The 27,991-nt window shown below is 57.8% G+C and overlaps 1 protein-coding gene across 4 annotated transcripts; it reads right to left on the bottom strand.

Annotated features, from left to right (window-relative positions):
* Positions 1-232: 232 nt before the first annotated feature.
* SH2B3 (SH2B adaptor protein 3) lies at positions 233-25,450 on the bottom strand. Of its 4 annotated transcripts, none has more exons than XM_053959182.1 (8): positions 25,149-25,450; positions 16,385-17,167; positions 6,111-6,212; positions 5,755-5,846; positions 5,567-5,661; positions 5,165-5,379; positions 4,718-4,889; positions 233-4,424 (listed from the first exon to the last, which is right to left on the bottom strand). In XM_053959182.1, the coding sequence occupies exons 2-8, from the start codon at positions 17,138-17,140 to the stop codon at positions 4,120-4,122; spliced, it is 1,737 nt and encodes a 578-aa protein (XP_053815157.1). In that variant the 5' UTR covers positions 17,141-17,167; positions 25,149-25,450; the 3' UTR covers positions 233-4,119. The 4 variants fall into 4 exon arrangements, with proteins under 4 accessions (XP_053815157.1, XP_053815156.1, XP_053815158.1 ...); XM_053959181.1 differs by lacking the exon at positions 25,149-25,450 and adding an exon at positions 23,399-23,748; XM_053959183.1 differs by lacking the exon at positions 25,149-25,450 and adding an exon at positions 23,399-23,748 and having other exon boundaries at positions 5,567-5,658.
* Between the last annotated feature and the right edge of the window lie 2,541 nt (positions 25,451-27,991).

Raw genomic sequence — 27,991 nt, 5'->3', positions numbered from 1 at the left:
AGGAAAGGTAAGAATTCCCTGGCAAAGTGCCTTAAAAAGATGGGCAGACAAAGTTATCCCTGCTCCAAGTGCCGTGTCCTGACTGTCCTGAGTGCTGCAGGCATCGTCCCATGGGGATGAACCAGAGGATTTTCATGTCCAAGGGAGCATTTCTGCCTTTCAGCATCCAGTATCCACTAAAACAATGTCCAGGCACCTGGAGAGAATCAGACTGAAGACTACAAGTGAGAAACAAGTTCTAAAAACAGTTTATTAAGAGCAGATTTTTTTTTTTTTAATATTATGGTAAAATCGCATTATTCAAGAATAAGTTACTTGTACAGTACATACAGAAACAATATATAGAAAAAAAATACTATACAAGAAGAACTTTTCTGTGCAGGTGAAAAGTAGAACTTTCAAATTAATACACTCCCAACAAAATTGTTGGCTTTAATCGTCCTGCTAAAGGCTGAGTTAGGGAATACAGAGTCACCTCCCTGCCTCTGGGAGCTGCTGGGGAATGTTGGGGCTGTTTGGATCAAAGCTAAAAGTTTGGAATGCTGGATGCCACGGGATTTGGTGGTCCAGATGAGGAATGAGAAGCTTTGGCTTCTCCCTGGATCTTTTCCTAGAAGTTTCACCCCAAAATAGCTTCAATCCAAAGGGGTGGGTGAGGAATGGTGGTGTCAGTGTTTGGTACCTGCTGGGGCTGTTCCACAGGGCTGGGATGAGGGAGGGAGGGAGGGAAACATCAACTAATGCTTCATGTCAGGAGCTCCTTCAGAACCTGACACCCTCGGGGACACAAAGGCCACCGAGCAGGAGTGGCTGTCAGCAAACAGCAAGAGGAAGAGGAGGGGGAGGAATTCCAAGTCTTGGATTGTGCCCTAAACCAAGTCCCTGCTGTCACAGAGCAAAGGCACTGCCTGGTTTTCATCTTTATTGCTAAAAACTGTCCTGAGGAACTGGATGAAATGGGGCTCCCCACCCCCAGCCTCTGCTGGGGAAGGCCATCGGGCAGGGCCTCCAGCCCAGCTCCAAGAGCTGCTCCTGTGGCTCCTGGCTTCCTCAGGTGGGATCCAAACTCGTGTTCCACGTGCCCATCTCCAGGGCCGAGGCACAAACTGAGGGGCTGCCTGCCCTTGGCTTCCCCTCCTCCCAAAATTCCCACAAATGCCAGTAAAAGCCCACAGGGGCTGGGGAACCAAACCTGCCCAGCCCTGGGCTCTTCTTTCAAGTCACAAGAATATAAAAATTCCTACAAAATGCTAGGGTGGAATGGCTTCATGCTCTTTGCTCACTGCTGTAATGCAGAGGAGTGAGCACCTCAGGGCTGGAGTAACGTGCTGGCAGGAGCAGAGTCGTGCTCTCACCTGTGCCACAAGCCAGATGTTTTCTAGGAGAAATAGGATTTCAAACTCAGTTCCCCCTGGGAGCTTGGGAAATAGCCCAAAAATCCCCTCAGGTCCTGCTGCAGTGGATCTGAAATGAGCTGGTGGAGCTGGCAGGGCTGGACAGCCCTCGGCTGCCTGTGGGTGAGTTTGGGGATGGAATTAGCTATTAAATAATCAGAGGGACTCTCCCACTGCTCACTGGTGGGGAGAACAGGAATTCTCCCCCAGTGGAGTTTGTTTGCATGGGGGAAGTGGCTGACAGGGAGATAATGAACCCAAAGTGTATTTTACTAATCAAGCACAGCAATTTCCATTTAAACTGCGGAGAACCCCCTTGTAATTAAGCTGCAGGTTAAAAATACCACATGCACATGCATGTTTCAGTTCTGGCACTGGAACAATAAAGTCCTGGAGTGCCAAAACAACCCACCCCAGCAGCATCTGATTTATCTGGCAAGGATTTCTCTGGATTCATCTGGCAAGGCATGTGAATAGCACTGCCTTTTCCCAGCCCGTCCTTTCTTTGCAGATGTCGGGAGATTCGGGTGATTCCACCCCGCCTTTTGGGGGAAAACCCCTTTGAACGCAGTTCCCCAGAGCTCAGTGGGACTAAAACCAGCAATCTGAGCAAGATTTAGCACATCCCTGTGTTTTTTCCAAGGCTTTGGGAAGCAGGCAGCAAGCAAGGGAAGGAAACGACAACTTGTGCTGTGCTGTCCCCCCTTCCCTTCCCCATCCCTACAAATGCAAGAGCACGGGGAGTTATTTATGAGCCTGGGAGGGAGCTGCCTTGCCTGGCACAAGGCAGCCCCGGGGATGTGCTCCTGCCTCTGGCTGCAGCCTTTGTGCTGCTCCAGGGAGGAGAATGGGATGCGGATACAGCTGAGGAGCCCAGCGAGGACAGGGCTGGCTTTGTTCCTCCATCAGCCTCTCCGGGGCTGGCAGTGCTGCAGGACCAGTGCAATTTGCTCTTAATGCTCCAGTTTCAGGCACAAGTGTAGAGAAAGGAGGGGGGGAAAAAGCCCTTGCCTGCTCTAAATGCACAAAGCCCAGGAGAGAGCAAGAGCAAGCAATGGGGAGGCACAAAAGGAAAACCTAAATGGTTTCTCCACTTGATGGTTCCTGTTTGTCCCAGCCTCATAATTTGATTTATAAACCCAGATTTGCTCTCATGGCTGCTTGCTGGGCTGTTTGGCCCCAGATATTTTGGCCTTGCCCTTCAGCTCCTGACTTTGTCTCCTTGGACTTTGGGCTCACCCAGAACCTGCAAAGCCTGTCCTAGAGGCTGGATTTTTGTGGCATTCCCTAACTCAGCCCAACGAGGCTTTGTGTTTGCTGGTTTTCAAATTAATTGCTAAATGTTAATGCTCCTGAGGGCTCCCACCTGTATTGCAATTTCAAGGAAAGTAGAAATAAAAAAAGCTTTCTGTAAGGCAATCTCAAGGCAAGTTTTGCATCCGAAATCCCAGGGAAGGCTGCGCTGGGAAATCTGGAAGTTGAATACTGTGAACATCCCCTCCTGTGTGGCGCAACGGCTCCAGCCCTTCCTCTTTCCTAAAATAAAGGCAGCTTCTCAGAAGTGCTTCCTCTCTCACGGCTGCCCCAGGCAGGTGAAACAGCCCCGGGGGCTCCGGAACAGCAGCAGAGTTTGGGGACAGTTGGGGATCAGGGGATGCTGAGACCCAGGGATTTGGACAGGTTTTTCCTCCAGGTGAGGAGGTGTCCCCAGGGACCCCCATCGAGGCCGTTGTGGAGCTTTAAATGCCACCAAGCTCCTGGTGACAGGGTGTTTAGAGGGGAAAAAGGCAAGTGAGAGTAGGGGGGTTCTTTAAGGGGAAAACTGACTTTGGATTTGTGCCTAAAATCACTGGGATAAAACTGTTCCATCACCAGGATAAAACAGCTCCATCACCAGGATAAAAACACCTCCATCACCAGGATTAAAATCCATTCACCACAGGGATAAAAAGCCTCCATCACCGGGATAGAACACATCCATCACCAGGATAAAATGGGATAAACCCCTCCCTCACCAGCAGGAGAGGTTTGTGTCAGTCTCTGTGTTAGTTCTCAGCTGGTGCCATGGCTAAGGATGGAGCAATTAGTGTTCAGTCTCAATCAGCCGGGAGAGCAGGATGAGGATCCCTCTGCCTGGCACAGGGAGTGACCACAGCTGTGCTGGGTTAAAAAGGAAAAGCAAGAAAAAGCCAGTTTTTGCCTTAGCTAAAAAAACGCCCAAACCTTGCTCACCACCCTTGGTGGGAGCTCAGCTCAGGTCGGGCTTTGCTGGTGGGTTCAGCAGCCGGGGCTGGAGGATGAGGCCTGGAGCAGCAACTTGGCAATGAATTTATAATCATTCTTTTCTTGTTATCCTAGGGTTTTTTTTTTAACTTTCTCCAATTCCATGGGTGTAACACAAGCCCCTGGTTCCTTGGCTGGGCGCTGTCGTGTCAGGGACAGGCAGGACACCGGGCCCGGCACAGGCACGAGCGGCGTTGTGTAAACAGTAATGAGAAAGCTTCGATAAGAACAACAAAAACAACAATAAGAGGCCCTTTAACAGGCCAACGAGAGGGAGCACACCCGTACAGGAGTGAAAAATTACCCCCTTCCTTGCAAAAATACAATAATAATCCCTAACCAGAAGGAAGAAACAGGTACATTCTTTCTCTCGATGGATGCCCCAGAAGGTCTCCAGGATTTCTCCACCCGAAAGTGCATCCCAGTGCCGGCGCCGTGCTGGTCAGAGTGGCGTGTACTGGTTGTCGATGGCACGGACGTGGCCCCGGCCCGGTGCCTCCACCTCATAGTCCGAGTCGCGGGGCCGGGGCGCGGTGGCCGCGGTGGCCGCGGTGGCCCTGGCCGAGCGCAGGCTCTGCGCCAACTCGGCCGGCGGCGGCACCAGGTGGAAGATCTGCTCTGCTGGGGGACCCCCGGGGGGCTCATCGGGGCCGTGCAGGCAGGAGGAGCTGGCGGGGACGAGGCTGAACTCCGGGCTCCAGCCCGGGAAGGGCAGAGGGAGGGGGACCGTGGTGGTGGAGCCGGGAGCTGCGGGCGGAGAGAGGAGATGCTGGTCAGGGGGATGCTCCTGTCACCCCCTCTCTGGGGGGTACGGGGTGCATCCCGTGAGCCCCCACCCCGCAGCCGGTGGCTGGGAGCAGCTTCTCCTTTCTCAGAAGAGGAAGTTGGGAACTTGGGAGTCACCTTTTGTGACACTGCCCTGAGGCTTCCGCTTCCCCACTCCAGGAGCAACCAAGGGTCCCTGGGGCACCCACAGCCAGCCCGGGCACCCTCCATCCCCACATCCCAGGGGTATACATCCCCCTTCCCTTCCCGCACACCTTGTGCCTGGGGCAGCACGACGACGTAGCTGGAGAGCCGCACATCGCAGGCGGTGCCGCACTCCAGCGGGATGGGGTAGCGGTGGAAGTGGTGCAGCATCTCCACGATGGAGGAGAAGCGGAGGTGCTGGACACGGCACTGGCCCCGCTCCGTCAGCGCCAGCCGCAGGTGCTGCGGAGAGGAGCACGGACCTGTTACCCTCCCTCCACTCCCTCCTTGGGATGGGGGTCACAAATGGCTTTAGCACGATGTGCTGCATCCCCAGCCTGTGGCTCCCTGGGGATTTTGCCCCCCCGGGAGAAGGGCACCAGCCCGCTGCAAGCATCGGGGCAGAGACCCGGCGGGCACCTCCCTGGGGTGGCACAGCCCTGGGACAGGGGCTGTCCTGCAGCAGGGGCTGCCCCTGTGAGATTCCCCTCCCCATCCCAGCCCTGTCCTGCCCGTACCTTCGCTCTGCCCTGGAAGTTGAAGGTGAGCACGTACTCGCCGCGGCGCGTCTCGCTCTGCCGCACCAGGAACACGCCGTGGCCCTCCAGCCCCCCCAGCTGCACCAGCTGAGCCGCCTTCACGCGGGAGATGGGCCCGTGGAACCAGGGGCAGGAGGAGAGGAACTGCTCCATCTTCGGCCCCGCCGCCTCCCCCGGGCCCCCCGGCGTCGTCCCTGCCAGGCACAGGGATCAGTGTCCCTGGGAAATGGGACCCCTGCCCATCGCCCCCATCCCCTCCCCTCTCTGTCCCCCCGTCGTGCCATTTGGGGAAGGCCAATCAGCCCAGCCATGGCAGGATGTGGTGACTCCCCCAGTGAGGGATACTCCGTCCCCAGGGTCCCCTGGGTGTCCCCAGCTCACCTTGGCTGATGGGGTCGGTGCTGGTGGTGGGGCTGGCGGCCGTAGGGTCGGGGTGTCGGCACGTCAGGAGCTCAGGGTCACCCGTGTCAGACCTGCTGGGGACGGGAGAAGCCAGGCTGAGTGGTGGCAGCGGGGACACGAAGCCACTGTCCCCATGCCCAGGCTCAGGGACATCCAGTGGCGCTTACCCCCTGCGCACGCACTCCCGGATCTCGGCCGTCCAGCAGCTGAGCTGCTGCTCATCCCCTGCCTCAAACAGGATGTCGGTGCCGTTGGTGACCTGGGGGACATCGGAGAGGGACATGAGGTCTTGAGAGAAAGAGAAAGAGGTGTGCATCCCCCACCCACCCACCCACCCACGCTCGGGACTCCAGCAGGGACAGCTCATCCCCCACCCTGCACTCCACATCCCCCTGTGCATCCCCCCCCTCCCTGGATGGGAAGAGGAACTGAAATTTGGCACGGGAGCTTTTGGGAGCCACTTGTGCCCCAGAGGGTGGGAAAGGCCTCGGGGGTGGCTGCAGACCCTTTCAGCAGGTCCTACCTTGAGGACGAAGGTGTGGAGGTTGTCGGGCATCTCGAGGCGTGTGCACCTCCGCACCTCCTGCACAGCGGAGCAGGCGACGAGCAGCTTCGGCTTGGAGCCCTGTGAGGGGGAACACAGAGCCTGAGCTGAGCCCCAACTCCCCCACACCCCAAAACACTGCCCCACACCCCAAAGTACTGCCCCATACCATAAAATACTGCCCCACACTGCAAAACACTGCCCCACACCACACTGCTCTACCCAGGTCCAGGAGCCACGCGAGGCACAGCAGCCAGCAAGGAAATACCCAGCTCTGGAGGGAAATACCCCACCAGCAAGGAAATACCCTGTGTGGTGAGGAAACACCCCATTGTGGCAAGGAAATACCCCACACTGCACTGCCCAGTCACTGCCAGGGGGGCTGAGTGACATCCAGACCCATCTCAGGGGTCCCAAGGACCCTGCAGTGGAGGGATGGGTGGAGGAGAGGGGGGAGAAGGGGGTTCCCAGCATGGCAGCAGGTTCCAGGGATGTGGCACCGATGGGGAAATTAGGGTGAGGGCGGGGAACATCCTGCTCATGGCTGAGAGGGTCAGTGGCCTGCCAAGAGCTCCCCAGCGGGTTTGGCACTGACACAGGCACGTGACAAAATGCTGAGCAAACACTTCCACAAAGGCTAAAATATCCCTGCGGCAGCTTTCGGTTCCCTCTGCTGCCCCGCTGACTGCCAGGAGGCTGCGGCACATGGCACAGGATCTGGGGTGCCAGGGGGGAAAAAATTCCCTGAAATGGGCAAAAAAAATCACCCAATGGTGCTGGGTGATGGAGCCAAGGCCAGAGCCATGCCGTGCATCCTGGCAAAGCCCAGGCAGTGCCACCACTGCTCGTCCCCCTGCGCCAGGCTTGCTGCACCACCGAATTCTGTCTGGCTGTGATTCACACAGTGGCTTTATCACCCCACGGGGATGCTGGTTCCAGTGGCCCTCTTTGCTCCACAGCCACTGTCCCTACACAGGGACAATGTCCCTACACGCTGGGCTGTGCCACTTCATCCCACAACAGCATTTGCCAACCAAACTGCCCAAATTCTGCTCCGAGCTTGTGATGCTCACAGCAAACCCACCACCACCATGTCCCCAGCCACCTGTATGACACTCAGAATGTCCCCACCGGACACTTCCTCGGTCACCCAACCACACCATCTTTAGCTGTGCTTTTTCTTTCTTTCCTCCCCCCTCCTTCCTCCCTCCCTCTCTCAGCCGAGCACTCGGTGTTCTCTGGGGCCGGAAACGCAGCGTGAGAGGGATCAGCCCTTATCAGCTCCGAGCTGCACCGAGAAGAAAGTTCTTAGAAGTCGCTCGTGTACGGCGTCATGCACAGGGCTGGTGACACCGCGGTGGCTCCGGCACCCCCGGTCCCGCTGGTGACAGTGATTGCAGCTGTGCTGTGCTGCAATCACTGTCACCGGGCTGCCGTGGGGCGCCGCGCCGGCGCCGGGGCTTTATCCCCAAGGAATTTGATTTTTCTGCCACCTTTGGAATGTAACCGTGCCCTGCGCAAAGTCCTGTGTGGAGAAGGTAAAAGGATCTCTCTTGTCCTGGCCACTTTCCCACACAAGGAGTTGTGACGTCCAGCACGATCCTGCGCGGGTTTTATCAACATCCCAACCGCAGCACTGGGGTCGGCTTCCTAGGAAATGGGGAAATTCCAGGAAAAGGGAGTTCGGCGAAGCCCCTTGCGTCTCTCGGCGTGGAGAGCGCAGCTGGAGCGTGAAGGGAGAAGGAAATGATGCAGCACAGAGATACGGTGCCTGAAAAACCAGGCTGGCTTCGGAGAAGTGCCTACCGCAGGCACGGTGCCCCCGCTGCCGGGGCGCCGCACCTGACCGCAAGATGCCCTGCTCGATGCGGCCGCTACCGGGAAAGGGAGTTCTCAGTAACCAAAAGTGCACACTCAACACACCGAGGGTTCACCCACGGGCTCCTTCTCGGCAAGAGGTGCCCCAGCAGCACTGCAGGGATGAGTAACGCCCGCTGCTGCCTGGCTCCGTGTGCTCAGGATGCTGAGGGCGGCATGGAATGTTTAGGGTGTTACAGGCGTTGCTCCAGCTCGGCCCCCAACCCCACCAGCATCAGCTTCCACGTGGAGATTCACCCCACTGAATCTCCAGCAAGGATATTTGGGATTGATGGTGTTTTTCACAGCAAAGCTCCTCCCAGCTCGCCCATCTGTGCCAGGAACGCTCTCCCCACGAAGCTGTGAGCTGCTGCCATGAGGAGCACGTCCTGTCTGGATGCTCAGGGGACACTGAGGGTGCTTTTTCCACTCAGGTGAGGGGGAAGGCGGCTCTCCAAGAATGAGAGTGGTGGCACAGCAACACTGGCAGTGGCATGATGATGACAGCGGTGGCATGGTGACGATGGCAGCAGTGCAGTGATGAGGGTGGTGGCCTGGCAGTGGTGGCACAGCGATGACAACAGCAGTGGCACGGCAATGACAGCAATGTCACGGTGACAGAGGCAGTGGCACAGCAATGATAACAGTGGCTCGGTGATGATGATGGTGGCACCGTGATGATGACGGCAGTGGCATGGTGATGATGGCAGTGGCTGGGCCATCAGGCCAAGTTTGTGCAGAGCAAATCCTTCGAGGAGCTGCCCCCAGGCCCCTCCAGCTCCGGGGGTTCCCCCACGCCGGCTCTCGCTTCCACTCTGAGTCACCCACGGGAGGTGGGGAAGTGCCTGAGCCCTTGTGCAAGGTCCCCAACGGATACGGGTGAGATTTGTCACTTCTTGTAAATCACTGTGGCCCTTACGCAAGGGACGAACCTCAGCCGAGCTGCAGTGCCAGGCCTGGCCTGGCCTGGCCATGCTGGATGGACACAAAACCGTATCCAGCGCCTGCAGCCCTGGGGGAAGTTGTGAAGTTTTCCAGGAGCATGGATACACACAGCTCTTTTCCAGGAAATGCCGGGTGGACCGGGTGGGAAACATCCCCTGGTGCCAGGGCAGGGCAGGGGGGAGCAGCAGGGCCCTGCAGGGCTGCGAGGGCTCCAAGGGTCCTGCTGGAGAGTGCAAAGTGTCTGCTGGAGCAGCCATTGTCCTCAGGAGTTTGCACCAAGGGCAATCCCAGCCTTCACCCTCGGGGATTTTGTGTGGCGGGAAATCCCACAGGTGGTTTCCCTTGGGAGTTTCACCATGGTTAAACCCAACGTTCATCCTTGTGGACTTTTGCACCACAGATAATCCCAAAATGTGTCCTTGGGGTTTGCACCACAGCTAATCCTGGTGTTCATCCTCAGGGATCTGCAGTTGACTAATCCTTCCCTCCTCCAGCAGCTAATCCCAGTGCTCCAGGGGAGTTGACAGCACAGTTAATCCCGGTGTTCTTCCTCAGGTGTTTGCATCACAGCTCCTCTCCAAGGGGAGAGGTCCACCCTGGACAGCCCCTGCCAATGCTGGTTTTAGGGACAGGGCCCAGAATCCCACTGATTTGGGCGCTCCATGCCTACTGCAGGGACCCCTAGCTCAGCTCAGCTCCCCCTGGCCCCAGGGCGACACATTCCCAAAACACTCCTGCCTCTCTGCAGGTGGAGACTGCTCATTTGGAAACCTCCTGACAGCAGCAAGCACCACCCTGGGCTCCATTCTGCCTTTGGGGAACTGGAGCCTGGAGGTTCCCCGACTGTCAAACAGGAACACAGGAGGCGATTCCCGCTGCTGTGCGAGCTCAGCATCCCCCACCCCGGTCCTTACCTCCCAAAAAACCCTTCCCTGCCCACCCCAAAGCCCCGCCAGCATCCTCAACCCGACACCAGAGGCACAAAGGAGTCTCCAGGACACGCTGTCTCCGAGCATCCCGCGGGCTGTGGCAGGGGACAGAGCCGTCCCCGAGGGGACCGTGCCCAGCGGTGACAAGAGGCACCGTTGTGCCGGCCTGAAGCGCTGGCTCGGGGGCGGCCGGGCACAAAGATCCCTCTGTTCCCGCTGCGGGCGGCTGCGAGCGCCGGCGAACGGCGATGGGAGAAAACACAGCCCCGACCCCAGCGCCCCCAGCGCCCCCATTTCCTGCTAAAATTAATCTGGGGTGCTGCAAAACAGCACCCCAAGAGCCGCGGCGTGAGGCTGTGGGGTGGGATCTGGGGGGTCCAGGCAGGAATCCCCACCCGCGCCTGGAGCTGGTGGCTCCTCTGTTCATTGATTGTCCTCCCTGCTCTGTATGAATGAGCCAATGTTCCCAAACTCCCCAAATCTCTGCAAAACTCCAAACACCCTGCAACGCCCCCCAAAACCAGGGAGCCCAGCGGCTCACATCGGGGCTGAGGGTGATGGGGGTCTATAAACAAGATCTGTAAACAGTCAGCTTTCGCCAGACCCTTGATTTTTTTTTTTTTTATTTATTTTATGCCAGATTTGGTTCCAGCGTGGGCTGCTTTAATAATTTCCTGGAATAAATAACGAGCATGGAAAGTAAACAAGGTGTCTGCATGCAAGTGGGAGCTGCTGCAGCCAGGACTGAGTCACCCCAAACCTCAGCCTCAGAGGAATGAGGGGGTCCAGCACAGACTCTGCAGGCTCCCCACAGTCCCTGGGGTGTCCTGGGATTTTCCCAAGGTTTTGTATCACCCAGGATGATGGAAAAGGTTCAAAAGGCCACATGGGAGCATTCAATCCCACTGGATGGGTATTTTCATTCCTGCCCCTTGCCCAGAGCTGGAGGAAGTGAGTTTGTCCAAAATGCTCGTTTTTAACACAATCCCAAAATGACAGTGAACATCACAGTGCCCATCACAGACACTGGAGGTGGGACCTGCCTGGTGGGAAGGAGCAGGGTCCACCCCAGCTGAGCCCCCACCAGGGCTGGGATGAATCCTTGAATCCTTCCAGACCCTGCTCTGCCTGCACAGGCTCTCATAAATATTTACCTTTGAAAGAAGAAGCTCTCAGCCTTGAAACAACCACATCCTGGGCCGTGAAAAGAGAGAGAGAGAGGGAAAAAAAAAAAAAAAAAAAAAAAGAAAAAAAAGAAAAAAAAAGGGGGAAAAAAGAGAGACAACCACCCCAAAAAAACCCCACTGGGTATTTCACATCTGCTGTGGGGAGCCAGCACCCAGCAGCACCCACAGCTCTTCTTGAGCAATGCATTCCCTGTGTGCTTTCCCAGTCCTTTTCCTGTGGTTTGCCCAATATCTCCATTTTTTGCCCACTTCTCAGCTGGCACGTGGTGCTTTCCACCCCGAGCAGCTCTGCAGCATCCCTGTGAGTGACACTCTGATAAGCAGGGTGGGCACAGCAGTAGGAAAACAGCCCCAGGAAGGGCAGATTTTAAAGGATGGGGTTAAAAGGATGGAATCCTTCAGAGCCCAAAACCCCAGAGTTCAATGAAGCAGATATTGGGGTCCATCCTGCACCCTTCCCCTCACACCCAGACCCTGGCAAGCCCCATTCCAGCAACAGTTTCCAAAATAAGAAACTCTGCTCTTCAGCAATTAACGCCGGGGCTGTGGTTACGCTGCTAAAACTGTTTTTTCCGTGCATGACCAAGGATGGAAAAAGTTGTGGTTAATAAATGACAAATAACCTTTGTCTCCTCGCCCTCCCTCCCACCCCCCTCGATACCCAAAAACAGAGCCGGGGCAGGGGGGGGAGGGGGAAGAGAGCAAAAGTCACCACCAAAATCTCACAAAGCCCTGAGGCCGCCCAGCCCCGGTGCCTTCGAAGAACAGAGTGAAGAGAGGGATGCGCCCGCCCTGCCCCGGGGAGAGGCTGCCCGAGGGTTTTGGGGCAGCTCTGGGTGACTTCAGGGGAGGTTTTGCCTCTCCCAAGGGATTTGAAGGACACTCAAACCCCTCCAGGGTCATCACAGCAGTTTTCCCAGCTCCTGGCTGTGTGGTCTTTGGGGTTGCCAGGAAGGGGATGCGATCCTTGAGGATGCCGGGACCAGGATCACAGAATCACAAAATAATATGGATTGGAAGGGACCTTCAAGGGCCACCCAGTCCAACCCCTCTGCAATAAGCAGGGACAGCAAGCAGATCAGGATGCAGCCCCTGGAAATGCCAAAAAAGGGATGCAGTCCCTGGGAATGCCAGGAGAGGGATGCTGGGAGCAGGATGTTTGGAGAGGGATCATAGAAGCACAGAATAGTTTTGAGTTGGAAAGGATCTTGAAAAGTCAACGAGTCCAACCCCCTGCAGTGAGCAGGGACATCTTCAGCTGCATCAGGACAGGATGCAGCCCCTGGAGATGCCAAGACAGGGATGCAGTCCCTGGGAATGCCAGGAGAAGAATGCCATTAATGGGATGCAGCCCCTGGCGATGCCAGGAAAAGGACACCAAGAGAGGGATGAAGTCCCCAGGAATGCCCAGAAAAGGATGCCAGGAGAGGAATGAGGTCCCTGGGGATCCAGATTGACACAAACCTGCCCTTTCCTGGACCAGGGATGGCATGATGGGACACTGAGGTGCTTCCCATCGCTGGGAAAACTCTTCTCAAGGTGTTCCAGGGAGGAAAATTCCCCCTCCACCACTGCCCTTCCTTGGCTGAGTCACTCAGGCCACCTTTGAGCAGCTCCAGGAGCAGCAGGAATAGGGAATGGGGACCAAAACGCTGAGATGTGCCCCATCCCATGCCTGGCCAGTTGTCACTCACAGCCCCAAGCACCAAAAATCGGGGACAGGAACCTGCTGGCTCAGGAGGCGGCAGTTCTCAGAAACCAGATTCAGGTGAAAGGTGTAAAAAAAGAAGAAAAAAAAATTAAAAAAAAAAAAAAAAAAAAAAGAGAAAAAAAAGGAAGTCGAAGCAGCCTCACACTAAGCAGAGATAAAAATACTGCTCCTCCCGTGGCTTCAGCAAAGATGTTTGAGCTGTGGCAGAGGCTCCAAGGGCTTTCTCCGGAAGGAGTCTTCCCGGCCAGTCCCGACGTGCCATCAGTTTGTGGGACGCACTGGATTTCATTAAAATGCCATAAAGAAAGCAGCACAAATGCAAATCCCATTTCCCTTCCCCTTCCTGTGAAAACATCTGGTCAACAGAAACAGCTTGGGACATTTCCGCTGCAAATCACGGTTTTCATGGAGTTTGGGATTTGGCCACATAAGAGGTATTTGGGGCTGGGGCTCAGCTGAGGAACGGGGCAGCCCCAAAGCTGACAAACATGGTTTTGCCAGCTTTGATTGAAATTTATGAAGGTGGAGAGACCTCAGAGGTACCCAGTCCTAAAGGTTATATGGGATTAAATGGTGTGGGAGAGGAGGAAACCCTTAATGCCTCCAAGGAAATCAAGGAGGACGGGTGAGCGTCACCATCATAAAAGACATCACAGAATCCACCTGGGTGCAACTCCAGGACCAAGCCCAGGTTTTCCTGTGGCACAGATATACACAAGCACTACAGGTATCCCAATATCCCTCTATTCCAGCTCCTCTTCCACACAGCATCATCACCACCCTCTGTCCCCAGATTGCCCCTCAATCCTGTGCCCTGCAGCCAGGCAGTGACCCTCTCCCAGGAGAGATCCCATCATCCCCAAATCCCTCCTTTGCAGCATCATATTTCCAGTGCTCGAGGGAGGAGGGAGCGATGCCAAAGCCAAGCCAGCTGTGGCTGTGAGCACAGGAAGGGGAGCTGCTCCCTCTCCCAAAATCCTCATCTCCTCTGGCACACGCCTGGGGCATGGCACGCCCACTGCAGGCAGTGCCATTGGTATTGCCACATTCTCCAGCACAGCTCCCTGACCCCTTCACCCAGCACAGCCACCCAAGCAGTAAATGGGATCAGGGCTCTTCAAAGCCCCCACTCCCTTTGATGCCAGGCACGTTATGGGATTAAGCTCAGAGGCCCCATTGGAGCACCAGGAGAGATGGAAAAAAATAAGATAAAAGCTGCCAAAAGCAGCAGGACCCCCCTCCTTTCTCCACACACCTGCCTTTTCCAAGGTCATTCCAAGGGGATGGATATTTGGGGCCTTGGCTTGATGCTGTAAAGCCCTGAGGCTGAGATGAAATTTCAATTGCATCCTATTATTTACAGGGTGGAAAGGGGGAAGGGGAGGAAGGGGGAAGGAAGAGAGGGAAGGGGGAAGGAAGAGGGAAGAAAGAGGAGGAAGGGAGAAGGGGGAAGGGAGCTTCCAGGCAGACCCTGAGGGTAACCAGCCTCACAGTCCAGAGATCAGCTGAGGTTGAAAAATCCCAAGAACAGATTTTACAGTTGCTTATTTAAAACCATCGATTTTCTATGGTGATCAACAGCATCCACAAATCAGGAACAGACCCATGAGATGGGGAAGAGGCAGTGGCAAAGCCTTGGGAGCATCCTGAGGCAGGAGGATGGGAGGGAGGGGGGCTCCTCACAGCCATTCCCAGGGGGTTGTTGAGTGTTATTTAGTTATTTTAAAGGAAAATAACCCCTCAAGAAACTGTTCTGTTCTCGCTGCTCCGTGGTTTGCCCCATGCTGGGTTTGGGAAGTGGGAGCCACCAGCACCGTGGGGGATTTTCCACCACCCCTGGAATTCAACCGCAGTTACTGGGAAAGAGTCTGGATTGATTGTGCTGTAAAGGAGAAGGGAGCTGGCCCTGGCCCAGGGAATTGGAAAGGAAGGAGCCGCCCTGAGAATATTTGCACAGGAAGCAATTTAATCCAGAGACTTGCAAAATCCAGCAAGGAACATCCCCCACTTCCGCAGGCCTGGCTGAGAAACCCCCTGCTCGGGGCTCTGGGGTCTCCAGCCTCGTGGTGGTGTGGAGCACCAGGAAATCTCCATCCCGTGGAGACTGCAAGGAATAATGCTCAGAGCACTGGGGGAACTTGGTCAGTGTCTTGTTTGAAGTGTCTCCCACCCCTGGGTCAAAGCTGGGCAGGGAATGTGGGGAGAGGAAGAATGTGCTGGGCTGGCTTCCCAAGGGGGAGGGAATCAAAGAAAGAAAAAGGGAGGAAAGGAAAAAAAAAAAAAAAAGGAAGGGGGGGGGGATAGGGAGAAAAAATGGGGGCAGTAAAAAAAAGGGAGGGAATTGAAAAAAGGGGAAGTGAAAAAAGAAAAAGGAGGAAGAAAAAAGAAAAAGGGGGAAGAAAAATGAAAAGAAGATTAAAAAAAGAAAAACTGATTAAAAAAAAAAAGAAAAAGGGGGAAAGGGAGAAAAGGGATGAGGGAAGGAAAAAAGGCAGTGCTATCCAGCTGCTGGAGCACCCTCCAAGTGCCCCAGAGTGCCTCTGACCTCCCTGTGCCCCGGGATGGGGACACACACTCCCACAGGGACAAACAACTGCAACCCTTGACATGACGGAGCAAAACCAGCTTTTACTTTCAGATGTTACAATTTTGATGTTGTTTCTTTTTTCAAATATTTAATATTGGAGTCGTTTGACGGAAATAGCAGGAATTCAGCCAGCTGCTCCCTGACCCTGCTGCCCTGAAGGCAGGGACAAGGCTCCAGCTAAACCGGAGGTTTCCTCCTTCCAAAGCACAAGTTTGTCATCAAAGTTAAACGAGAACAAAAAAAAAAAAAAAAAAAAAAAAAATTCAGAGAGAAAATTCATCCCATCACGCCTGTGCAAGTCCTGCCATGTGGAGGAACCATCTTTTTACAGATTAAACACCCCAACTCCCCACTCCCTCACATCCTGCATCATCTCCACTCCAGCCACGTCTCAGCACCACGGGAGCTCCCTGCAGCAGCTGAGAGCTGAACTTCCAGTCACAGAACTCCTTACAAAAAGTAAAACTATGGGTCCCACTGGGAGCAGAGAAAGACACAGAGCCTAATTCCTATTTTCCCTTTCCTCCCCCAGCTTGCCCAGGCGAGCAGATGCTCAGGCTGCTAAAGGCACGGCACAGGGGACAGGGTGAATTTGGGGTTCATCAGACTAGGCTGCCCCTCACCTTGGTGGAATGAGTCCATGAGGCTGGGAAGAGTGGGATGGAGGCCACCAGCCTCTATCCTCAGCTCAGAAGGCAGGCACTGTGCTTCCAGCTGGATAACCCAGTTCTGGAGTCCCAGCCAGGGGAAATGCAATGACATACTGACCGACTGCAGCAATTAGCACACCTTGGTCCCAGCATCTCTCACTCCCCAAACAAGACCCGCAGGGGTGGCTTTGTCTCTTTCTCAGAGGTATTAAATAAACGAGGCCCAGCCTCGTGTGGCTGCAGCAGAGGGAGAGCAGAGCAAACCCAACCCATGGTGAGAAACCCTCGTGGTGCTGGGCGCACCCTGGCCCTGCTCCTCTCTGTGGGACGCTCCGAGGGACCCGCAGCATCACTGGCTGGAACAGGCAAGAGGCGGCAGCTCCTTACCTTGGGCGGGTCGAAGAGCTCCAGCACAAATTCCTCGGCGTCGGGCGGCCCCGCTCGCCGCAGCACCAGGCGGCAGCGCTGCCAGCGCGTCCCGCTGTCCAGGGAATTCTCATCCAGCAGCCCGTACTTGAGCAGCCCCTCCTTGCGCACCTCGGGGGGCTGCTCCCGCGACAGCCCCCAGGGCAGGATGCGCTTCCCCAGTCCCGGCTTGAGAGCCGCCTCCGCCGCCTCCCCATCGCCATCCCCGGGGAGCGCGTCCGAGGAGCGGCGTCGGAAGAGGCTGCGCCAGCTCCTGCGCAGCTGGCTGAGCGAGAAGGGCCTCCGCGCCGGCCCCGCCAGCTCCTCCGAGCTCCAGGACTTGCGCAGTCCAGAGGGAGCAGCCTCGGGGGCTCGGACGGGCTGCTCGGGGCGGGCACCGGGCTCCGCCTCGGCTTTGGTGGCCACCGTGCCCAGGGAAGCATCGGTGTGCCGCCGGTGCGTGTCCCGGTAATCCCGCGCCGGGCCGGCGGGCAGGATGCGGAGCTGGTTCATGGCGATGCCCTCCTTCACCTCGTGGCAGAAGTACTGCTGGAAGAGGTCGGTGAACTGCACCGAGAAGTTCTCGGCGGCCAGGAGGTCATGGTGCGGGTGCTCGGTGGCGAAGCGCAGGTAGTGCCGCGCCAGCTCCTTGGCGGTGCTGATGGCGTGCAGCTCGCAGAACTCATGCCAGCCCCGGGGATGCGCTGGCGTGCCGGCCGGCAGCGAGTGCCCATTCATTGCCGAGGCTCCAGCGAGGCGGCCGCGCTGCAAGACAGAGCACACGGGCGGTGAGGGCAGCCCCAGGGTCCCCATGCGTCCCCTGCCCCCGCAACCCCTGGCTGGAGTGGCCATACCCCACTCGGAATGTGTATCCTCAGGGCCTGGGGAACGCCGTGGTCCACTGGGTCCCGCTCAAAGCTGCCTTATTCCCATGCATACATTGGAAATGGCCAGGAGACGGCTGCTTCCTAGTGAGCGGAATGGCCATGTGACCAACCGCTATGGCCACCAGCAGTGGCCACGCGGGACCCCGAGCCCCGCCACAGCTCCTTTACACGCCCATCCCCACCTGGCTGGGCCGTGCCTCAGTGTCCCCACCTGCGCGGTGGGGAGCGGGCAGGTCCCGTCGCGGGGCGTCTGCGCGGCTTCCTGCCAGCACAGCTGCCTGCAGCTGCCCGCCGCCCGCGGGGACGCCTGGCCCGGCCACATCCGCTCGGCTCCTGCCAAGGCTCCGCAGCGCCGATGGGTTTCCCTCCAGGGACCGATTTCAACGGAGTTGATAAAACTGGAGCGGGGGCGGGAAGGGAGGAAGCAACATGAAAAGCTGCAGAAATCCAGGGACGGAGCCGCCTCGCTGCCAGATCCTCCCGGCCCCAGCGGCCTGGGGAGAAGCGGCCACGCCGCCGGCACTGCCCGGGGTGAGCGCGCTCCTGAGAGGATGCTCTGCTGCCTGCGGCACCGGGGAGCTGCCGGGCTCTGGCAAACCACACCGTATCTCTGCCCCCAGCAGATTTCGCTGCGAGGCCAATCTGGCGGCACCGTGGCTGGCGTGCAGCCGGCCCGGCGTGCCCGGCTAAGCCGGCAGTGGTGCTCCCCAGGGCCGGCCCCGCTGCTCACCAGAGAACCTCGTGCTCGCCCGGGGCACTTATCGGGGCCGTGCACTCCGCTCAGGAAGGAAACATCGGCCAACCCACCCGGATCCTGCCGCGCCGGCACAGGCACTGCCGCCTCCCCGAAACTCCAGCAGCAGCACCCCGGCTGCTGGGAGGGGAGGAAAAGCGGATTGTATTTGTCAGGGGGAGGAAAATTTTGTTTTTAAAAAAAAAGACAAAACAAAAACCCTGAGGGACCAGGAGGAAGCGAGTGGGCGATGAGGAACGTGCGGGCACAAGGGATCGTGTTTGCAGCCGGGGCGGCGATAACGCCGGGAAGCGGGGCTCTATCTCTGCCCACCCGCTGCCCTGCCGAGCACGTCCCGCGAAAGTTGCAGGCGAGGGGAGATGTTATCTGCCCCCCGCCAGCCTCGCCGGGCCCGGCTTCTCAGAAGAGCCGCCCAAAGCTCGGGGCCGTCCGCGTCCCGGCAGTGCGGGGCATGCGCCCGCCGCAGCCCGGCCGAATCCCCCAGCAGGGCCCCGTCTATCAGCGCCGCCAGCCTGCCGATGACTCAGCATCCTCCGCCGCGCTCCCGCTTCCTCCCGGCACCCGGGAATCGCCGCCGCACCGCCCACGCCGCCGGCACGCTCAGCGGGATGCTCCCGCAAAATGCGGGAGGGAAGGGAAGCGAGGCACTCGTGCGAACGGCTCCTCAGGCAGGTGGGAGATTCCCAGGGTAGGGAATTCGCCTTCTAAGATTTCAGGCTCGCTTCGCGCCAGCTTCGGGAGAGGTTTGTGGCGCGGGAAAAGCCGGGCTTCGTCTGTGCCACGCGGTGGGAAGCAGCCGAAGGCCGTCTCCAGTAGCAACGTGCTTTTCCAACCTGCCGACGGGAAATACTCCCCAGCGCTCCCTCCTCCCAGTACTGGCACAATGCCGACCTCACTGCTTCTGCCTGGCGCACTTCCCACACGGAAAGAGCTATCCCGGGTGAATCCATGCCGGAGTTACCACAGCAGCCTCCCGCTCCTCTGCTCAGCCCCAGGTTTCAGTAGCAACATCCACAGGGATGCGAGTTCCCGCTGCCGGGTGAGCTTCTCCCTGCTCCAGCCCGCTGTGCTCCACAAAGCTGGAATCCAGCAGCCAGTGGCTTTGAGGCAGAATTTACATTTTATTCCTCATATGTTCCCGTGAGGAGCTCCTGGCCATCCTGCAGGTCGGACTAAGTACTTCTGATAGCTTTAAATTTGCTCTGAGTGGAGAATCCAGCCCATCCATGGACACACCATGGACCAGCTGGGATGGGGGGCTTCCATCCCTGCCGGCTGCTGGAAGAGCTGTACGTCACCAAGCCCACCCCACCTCGGGGCTGTTTGTGGCTGCTGAGGTTGTTTTGGGGTGCTGGGATTGTTTTGGGGTGCTGGGCCAGGAACTCGAGGATGAGCAGGACGGGATGGACCAGCCGTGGTGGCTTTGATGCGGGCTGGGACAGCGAGCTGGGGCTTGTGCAGGATCCAGCCCTGCAGCCCAGCCACCCCCAGGAGCTTCCCTTAAACTCTTGCCCAACCTGAGCGTTGCTGCAGCGGCGGTGCCAGCACCGACCGGGATGGGAATCCACGCCTGGATCCGGCAATGGGTTATTTGTCCCAGTAAATGCATTTGTTGTTTAATTGCAGCCAGAGGAGCTGGCAGCACCAAGCAGTGCCAGGGCAGTGCTGGGAGCCAGCGCCGCAATCCTGCCACCCGCTCCCGGAGGATGAGCATTCAGAGCCAGCTGGCCTCGCCACGGAGGAGCTGCCGGCTCCAACTCGTCACCTTCCCACCACGGAACAGCCATCCAGGGGTGTGGAGGTCACCCTCCAGCACCCAGCACCACAAATCCGGCCTCGAGGGGAAGTGTGAGGGTGCAGAGCCCACGTGGCCGGTGCCCTGTGCCCAGCCCTGCTCACCCGCTGTGCATGTGCAGCACCACCACCCGAAAATGAAACCGGCCCCACTCGCCGCCAGTTCCACAGCAGGAAAATGCACGCCAGTGACATGAATAGGAAATGTGATTGATGCGCCAGCTCTCCCAGAAATAACTGTTCCCAACTGGAGGAGAAGTGTCCGAGGGCATTTGCAGCTCCCTTTATAAGCACAGGAATATTCAAAACTCATCCCAAGGACTATTTTCAGGAGCGGGCGAAGCGAGGGGCTGGGAGACGCCCTGGCCAGCCCCGCAGCTCCCCATTTCCTGAGTGGCAGAAATACAAAGTTCCCACAATCCCAAGAGCGGGAACATTGTTCCTTCCCAGGATGTCCTCCATGAAAAGAGCTATTCTGAGCCTTTCTTGGCATGGCCCCGCAGCCACTCTGAGGCGGCTATAAAAGGCCAGGTTACAATGAACGGCCCTTTTCAATGGAACTGCATCTGGCACGGCGAGTTCGGGGGGATGCAGGTCCCTGGAGGGGGGCTCCGGGGAATGCAGGTCCCTGGGGGATCCAGCCAGCCACAGGTGGGCTTGCAAGGGCTGGGTGATGCAGAGCCTCCCCCCAGGATGGGGATGGTGCAGCCCCGCTCTGCATCCCAATCCCCCAGAGATGGCAGATGCTGGAAGAACATCTGGATGCACCCCTGGGTTGAGGGGGACAAGCAGGGTGCTGCAGCCATTTGGGGGCGGGCATGGAGATGCTGCCACTCAGGAAGGCAGAAGGGGTTGGTGCAGGGTGAGAGGTGGGGAAAGGGTCTGGCTGCAGCCTCGGGATGTGGGATACACCCACATATTTACAGCATCACTATAAAACAGCCAAAGCCAGTGCCAGCACAATCCGCAGCAGAAACTGCCCAGCATTGTCCTCCTCTTCCCTCCGGAGCAGCTCCCTGTGATGGTGAGGATTCTCTAGGTCTCACAGAGGGTGATGGCACAGCACCATCACTCTCTGGGACCCTCTAGCTGTTTCCACACAAGCTGGAGAATCCCACAGGGTCTCAGGAGTTTCCCTCTCTCTTTTGAACCAAACCAGCAAGTTAAAAAGCAAGAAAGGAGCAGGACAGAGAGATCCCCCAATTCCATGCATCCATACAGGCTGTAGGAAATCAGTTAAAAGCCAGTGTGGGAAGGCAGATTTTGCCCTCCTTCTCCCCTTTTCTCAAAGGGCATACACACTCCTCTCATTTCACCTCCTGGCACTACACAACTTTCTGAATTAAAGACCCAAACTGGCCTTAATTTACAGCTCTGTGTGGGCTGAGCAGCACCACAGACCTCTGGGGATGTGAGTGATAATACAGCACTTCAAATCCGAGGGAAGTTCACGTGTTTGGCTTTCCCTGACCACTCCAGCAGGACAGACAGGATGGACACAACCCCAACTCATCTCAGATCAAATCCAAGCTCCACGCTGGCTTGGCCCACAGCAGCTCACCAGCACAAACAGCTGTGGCCAGCCCAGCTCCCCAAAAACCCTGAGCCTGCCTCCATACCGTGGCGTCTGGCACCTTGCAGCCTGGTTTACACCATCACACTCTCCTACACCCACTGCCTGCGGGGAAAAGCCCGGCAGCGGGGTGGCCTCTTTCGACAGGGCTTGTTTTGTTGCATGAAATGAATCGCTGCGGTGTAGGCGTGGGAGAAACCGGGTGCGGGGAGCGCTCCCAGGGGAGCAGCTGCCTGGGGGTCCCTGGGGACAGCAGGGAGCAGCTGAGCTCCCAGCCAGCCTGGCTCTCCACAGCAGCCCCCCAGGGATTGCTGGATTTGGCCCTTTCTCCTTGCCAAGCTGCGGCAGCGCCGCCAGCACCACAAACCCCACCAGCGATGAGCGCTTGCACTTTCACTTTGTGTCACCCACTGGGATTTGTCACGACACCTTCACGGTGTCCATCAGTCCCGTGGGTGTGTGGGTGGGGAGGATTTGCTCTGGCAGAGGATGGAAGATCCCTCAAAAGCCACTGGCACTCGCACCCCAACCTCTCCAACACAACACAGGGTGCTGGCAGACCTGCAGCACTGTGGGCTCTGGTGAAACCAAACCAGATCTTACCAGAGGCAATAAATACATAAAAGTAAAAGAGAAAATAGAAGAAGCTTTGGGGAGGGGAAAATGCACAGGGATGAGTCTCTCCTGCCCCAAAAACAAGTTAAGAAATCCAAAGCATTGTTCTAGTTCCAAACAAGTCAAAGTGAAACCTGCCACTAATTCCACAGGCCTTTAAACACCAATCCCGTTTCCTGCCAGCAAATCCAAGTGCAGTGAGGACATGCAGGAGCTGGCAGCGCCAGGTCCCTGCACAGGCCACCTCTTCCTCTGGCTGCAGCCCCAGAAAGTCCCTAGGCCACCAGCCCACAACTCCAGCACATCTTGAATCAATTTACAACAATATCGAAATTGCAGCTCAACAACTCATCCTGGTTTCCTTGACAGTAAATCCCAGCCCGGGCTGCAATGACCGTGTCACTGCCATGAGCCAGCGGGTCCAGGCTCTCCGTGGGTGACCCTGATGGGGGTTGGCACAGGCAGGACTGGGCACGCTGGCAGGGCATGGGAAGACTGCAGGGATGATGACCGCTGGTGCATCGGCCTCGTGCTCCGAGCCCCTGCCAAGCCACGGGGCCAACAAAGTCTGCAGGGAGCAGAGAGTCAGAGGAGCTGCTTGGCAGGCTCCAGGTGGCAGCTCTGCTTGGCACTCACAGCAGGCACGGGGGCAGAGGCAAGGCATGGCCCCCTTGGGCAGCGCAGGACCCCACAAGACGAGGCAGGAGGACATCACCCCACTGGTCCTGCACCCTCCCAGAGGAGTCACCCCCATAGCAGGGGCTGCAGAGGTCCGGGGGGAGGCAAAGGAGAGGAGCAGGACTGGTTGCCTGCATGCTGCACCCTCGGCTCTGGGATCTCCAGAATACGGATGCTGGGAAATGGGGGACGTCGAGGGACCCCAGAAGAAGGAGTGCTCTGGGGTCCTGTGCTGCTAGAAGGACGGGGGTTTCCAGGATGGGGGACCCCACAGAGGAACAGAGCCCCTGGAACAGGGAGTGCCCACGAGGAAAACGGGAGCAGGGAGACCACTCGTCCGCAGGGGTGAGCAGTCCCTGGAAAGAGGCAGCCCGAGGAGAGGGCTAGAGGATAAAGCTGTGCCGCACAGAAATGGGGTGAGGGGGAAGGGGTTGCTGTCCGAGGGCTGGCAGAGGAAGGGGCTCACGACCCCGGAACGGGGGCACCGGAGTTCCCCGGGTGAGAGAATCCAGCCCGGGGCTCCCGGGGAAGCTCCGGGGGCTTCACAAGAGGAGCGGCCGCCTCGCTGCTTCCTCTCGCGGCTACTTTCGCTTTGCAGCGGCCGCTTCCCGGGGGCCGCCCGTCCCGGTCCAGCCCAGCCCGTCCCGGTCCGGCCCAGCCCAGCCCGTCCCGGTCCCGCCGCGCGGTCGCGTTACCTGCAGGAGAAGGCGTCCGGCTGCCGCTCGCCCATGATGGAGCGGCGGAGCGCCCGGGACGGGGCGGGCGGGACGGGGCGCACGGCTCGGCACGGCTCGGCTCGGCTCGGCTCAGGCAGGAAACCGGGGCAGGCGGCTCCGCATTTCCGCCGGGCGGAGGCGCGGGGCGCGGACCCCGGCCCCGGACGGGTTATGTAAAGCGGAGCGGCGCGGCCGGGGGCGGAGGCTACGCGGGGGCGGAGCGGAGGGGCCGCCCCGTCCGTCCGCTCGTGTGACTGCCCCTCTGTGTGTGTGTGTGTGTGCTTGTCTGTCCGTCCGTCCGTCTGTCTGTCCTCCCGGGCCCCGCCGGCGGCTCCGCGGGTGCGCCCAGCTCCGCACAGCTCCGCGCCGCCCCTCCCCGCTTCTGCCTTTATCTTATCGCATCCGCGCCCGCGGAGCCAGCGGCACAAACAGCCCGGCGGCGCTCGCGGAGTGGATTTATTTTTAATTTTTACAAACATATATGTATATATATATATATACACATATATATTTAGTTTTTGTGACTTTTAGAATGTTTTCTCCGTGGATTTGGGCGTGTCCGCCCCAGCGCCCCGGGAGTCGGGAGGGAGCCCGAGCGTGGGGCTTTTGGAGGCTCGGGAAGAAAATACCCCCTTTCCTATTCACGTCTTCCCCCAGCTCCGCGGGCTGGGACCCAAGGGACCTCTGCGGTGGCAGCAGTGGGCCAGATGCCGTCTCAAACACCACTTCTCATGATTTTCCAAATTATCTTGTGGCGAAAGGCAGTGCAGGCTGCTGCCCACGTCCAGCCAGAGCGGATCAGGACACAGGGCCCACAGTTGTCCCACACCGTGGGCGAGGGCTTCAGCCGTGACAGAGCGGTCACAAGTGTCCCTTGGTCCCAAGCAGGACTGGGGACTGGTGTGGGTGGACACGGGTTAGGCTCAGCCATCCTGGTGCCATCTCGTCCCAGGGGAGCCGGGGCCCCGTGGCAGAGCTGCAGCCGCCCACTCTGCCATGGGAAGAGGAAGGAAAATAAACTTCCACTGCACCTTTTTCCAGTAACGGGCTGGACTGTGGTCTGTTCCATCACGTCTGGCCCATTGGCATCCCCCACTCGTGTTACCGGTTGTGCCAAGAGCTCCTACGAAGCCTTGTCTGGCACAGCAGCAGTGCCAGGGACAGAGTGCCTCCCCACGCAGAGGCCACTCACATCGGGCAGGCAAAAGTCACGGCAGAGCAGCCGTGGTGGTGCCCAGGCTCTGGTGCCCACCCAGCATGCCAAGCCAAGGAAGCCCAGGGATGTGGCAGCTGGGATTTCACAGACACCGCACAATGGATTTGTGGGTGTTGCGAAGGTGGAAGCTGCAGGAATTTGCCCTTGGAGAGTGGGCTGGGACACACTGAGCTATTTGTGAACACCTTTGTGTCACCCCCCGTGGGATCCATCCTCAGTGGTGCTTTAAATACACCTCAGTTGTTCCCCCCATCCATTCCGAATCCATCTTCCAGTGAAGAAAAGAGTGAAATGCAAACTCCCTGCCGGAGCTGTGTCACCCCTGGACCAGCCGGTTTGGACACAGCCGTGCTGCCCTTCTCCAGCCTCAGCAACACCCCCGGATCAGATTTGAGCCATAACCCCACAGCCTCTTCGGGCATTGCCAGGCATCCAGGTGACTCTGCGTCCAATCAGCCCTTCCCAAACCCCACAAGGAAGTGGCTGAGAGCAGCTGACATGATAAAATCTTACCTTGAAATCTGCTTTTTAATTCCTCCTGCCGTTGCTTTATGCATAATTGCACCTTCTGGCTCTTTTCCTGAGAACGGAGGAGCGGCCGGCGGATCCGGGTGCCTGCCCCGCTTCCCGCGGGCGGCTGTCCCAGCTCCCAGCGATCGCACTTTTCTTTATCAACTTCATCTATGTCAGAAGCGCCCTCTCAGCGTCCTCAGCCCCAGTGGCCTGAGATTTCTCTTTTGTTTTGTTTCCTGTATGGATTTTCTCAGTCCCCAACTGCTAATTCACTACCCCCGACTTCTGCTTTTTTTTTTTTTTGGTTTGTGTATGTGGAGCTGCGCAGATGCTCTTACACACACACACACTCGTTCAGGCGCTGCTGCTTCCCTTCCGCTCTGCACTGCCCTCAGCTTTTAACTATTGCTGCTTTCTTCTGCTGTGTAAAAAAACTTTTACTGGCTTCCAGCCGTCCTTCCCACTTCCCTCCTTAATTGCTCTGCTCCGGCCCATTCTGTTTTCAGGATGGGTGGGGCGGTTTGGAAGTGGCTCATTTGCACATCTCAAAGTGGGATGCGATGGGTTTCAGGTGACCTCTTCCATCCCACACTGAGGCATTGGCCGTCCCAACCTGCCCGGAGGGGGCCCGGGGGTGACGACATCTGGAAATGCTTGGTTGTGAGGGTCTGTGCTGAGCTGGAAAACGCCCCCCAAAATCTTAGCCTGGCTTTTACGTGCTCCTTCCGAGAGTTGGGTAGCCGGGAGATGGTAACGCAAATGGCGATTTAGGGATGACTGGGTTGGTTGTGGAGGGGGTGCTGATGGGCAGGGTGGTGATGGAGCGGGATGGAGGCAGTGTCGGAGGCTGGCTGCCCCCGCGTCCCCGCCGAGCCCCGGCCGCCGTGGCCGGGCTCCCGCCGCCCTCTCCCGGCCCTTCTGCGAGCTGCAGCCGCCGCCCCCGGCCCTTCCCCGCCCGGCTCCGCCTGCCCCGGAGCGGAGCCCCGATGCCCGGCTGCCGGGCTGGAGACGGCGTGGGACGGGAACCCGCGTGGGAGCGGAGCGGGGCAGGTCCCGCACCCCGAGGGTCACCGGGGAGTGTCGCGCCCGCCCCACGCCCGCGTTTCTGTGACAGTCAGGACTTGTTCGCCTGGAACGCCAAGGCACGGCTTGGGATCCGTTTGGGTTTCTGGGGGGGATGATTCTCTGCCGGGGACCCGCAGAGAGCTGGGTATCCGAGAGCCCGCGGCACCCCAAGATTCCCGGCACTGGGGGTGGCTCAGAGCTCCCGCTCACCTCGCTGAGCCGTTCAGCACCCGCTGCTGTGCAATCACACCGAGTCACCGGTCATGGGAGCAGCAGGAAGTGGAGGCTAAGGGCATCTCACGTCCAGAAATGCTCTTGGCACTCCCTTACCTCCTTTCAGACCCTTTTCTTCTCCCTTTCTGCTGCTGTCGGGCAAGCTCAACATGGGAGTTCATTTTCCCATTTTTCCCATCAAAACTTGACGGGGAAACTGAGGAACGGGGTCTGGGCTCCTTGCTGGGGGGACAACAGGGAAGATATGGACCCACTCAGAAAGGGAAGTCCTGGAGCTTGTGCAGCAACACGTGGCTGTCCCAAGAGAGACCCAATAGGAAGCAAAAATCCACAGGGGAATTTTGTTGGTGATTTTGAGGAATTGGGATGATTTTCCAGAGCAGCTGTGGAGGAGGAACAACCTCTGCAAGATGAAAACGTGGCTTTGAAGTCCCAGGAAAGGAAAGCAGAGTTGGGAGCTCTGCTGCCTTTTTCCAATTACCCTAGCTGCTCTAATAAAGATATCGCTTCTCCCCACAGCCCTTCCCGTTCTAATCTTGCCTTGGGAAAAGGCATCTCTCAGCAAGGCAGGGAGATAAGTGCTGCAGAGCCCCGAGACTTCCCACCAGCGACCTTGAACAGAGCTGCTCTGCTCAGGAGAGAAGATAAAGCCCAGATGGTTTTAGTGCTGGTTTAAATCCCTTTTTATAGCTTGAAAGTGAAAGTCCACAGGTGACAAGGAAAACCCTTGATGAACTGAAAACCTCTGACACAAGCAGAAAATTGCAAAGTCCTGAGCAGCTGTGCAGGGAAATTAGGGCATCTATGGGAGGGGAGTGAACCACAACCTGTGGCAGAGGTCAGGGACAGCAGGATTTCTGGGATGGGGACCTGTAAAATTGTTGCCAGTGCCTTGATTGCCAAAATGCACACATGGCTGTGGAGCAGAGCAGGGGGATGAAGAAATTGGAGGAAAGGGACAGTGATAAGGAGCACAAATCCTTGACGCTGGCATTTACTGGGACATGGTGAGGACAGCAACACTGCCAAGGTGGTCCTGTGAGCCTGGAAGGCCAACCAAGAGCAGAAGCCAGACTGGAGGCTTGTCCCCACTCAGCTTCTTCTGTCCCTCTGCACTGAGACCACCCCACACCTGGCTGTGTGGATATGGCTGGAAGGTCAGGAGAGCAGCCAGGACCTGCAGCCTGGACCCCTGCAGCATCCCCCACCCACACAGGACCAGTCCACCTGCTGCCACCAACCCTCCTTGTGGGGCTTGTGTCATCCACCTCATCCACCAACCTCTGCCCCTTCCCTGCCAGATGCTCCCAGAATCCCAATTCTTTGCCTCCAGAATGTGATCAAAAATTCAACGTCGTGCAGCCACCTTCAGGACAAAACTCCTGGGTTTCCCCTGAGTAAATCCATACATTCACCCCGGGATGTGCATATCCCCTGCACCCTCCAATGCGTGCCCCCATCTCTCCCCCATTCCCCCCTCGCTCTCCGCGGTGCTGCCCGGCCCTCAGTCCCGGTGCCCGGAGCCGTGACCTGCCGCGGGTTTT

Source organism: Vidua chalybeata, chromosome 18, assembly GCF_026979565.1.
Source record: "Vidua chalybeata isolate OUT-0048 chromosome 18, bVidCha1 merged haplotype, whole genome shotgun sequence".
NCBI lineage: Eukaryota > Metazoa > Chordata > Aves > Passeriformes > Viduidae > Vidua > Vidua chalybeata.
The sequence above is the reverse complement of the archived record's forward strand: the minus strand, read 5'-3'. Positions and strand labels throughout refer to the sequence as shown.

Bases quoted from the DNA above. Each gene is read 5' to 3' on its own strand.
- SH2B3 (XM_053959182.1), bottom strand. From the start codon at position 17,140: ATGAATGGGCACTCGCTGCCGGCCGGCACGCCAGCGCATCCCCGGGGC. The intron at 6,213-16,384 runs GTAAGGAGCTGC...TCCCCCTCACAG, and splicing joins AGCTCTTCGACCCGCCCAAG to GGCTCCAAGCCGAAGCTGCT. The intron at 5,662-5,754 runs GTAAGCGCCACT...TCCCGTCCCCAG, and splicing joins CGGGAGTGCGTGCGCAGGGG to CAGGTCTGACACGGGTGACC.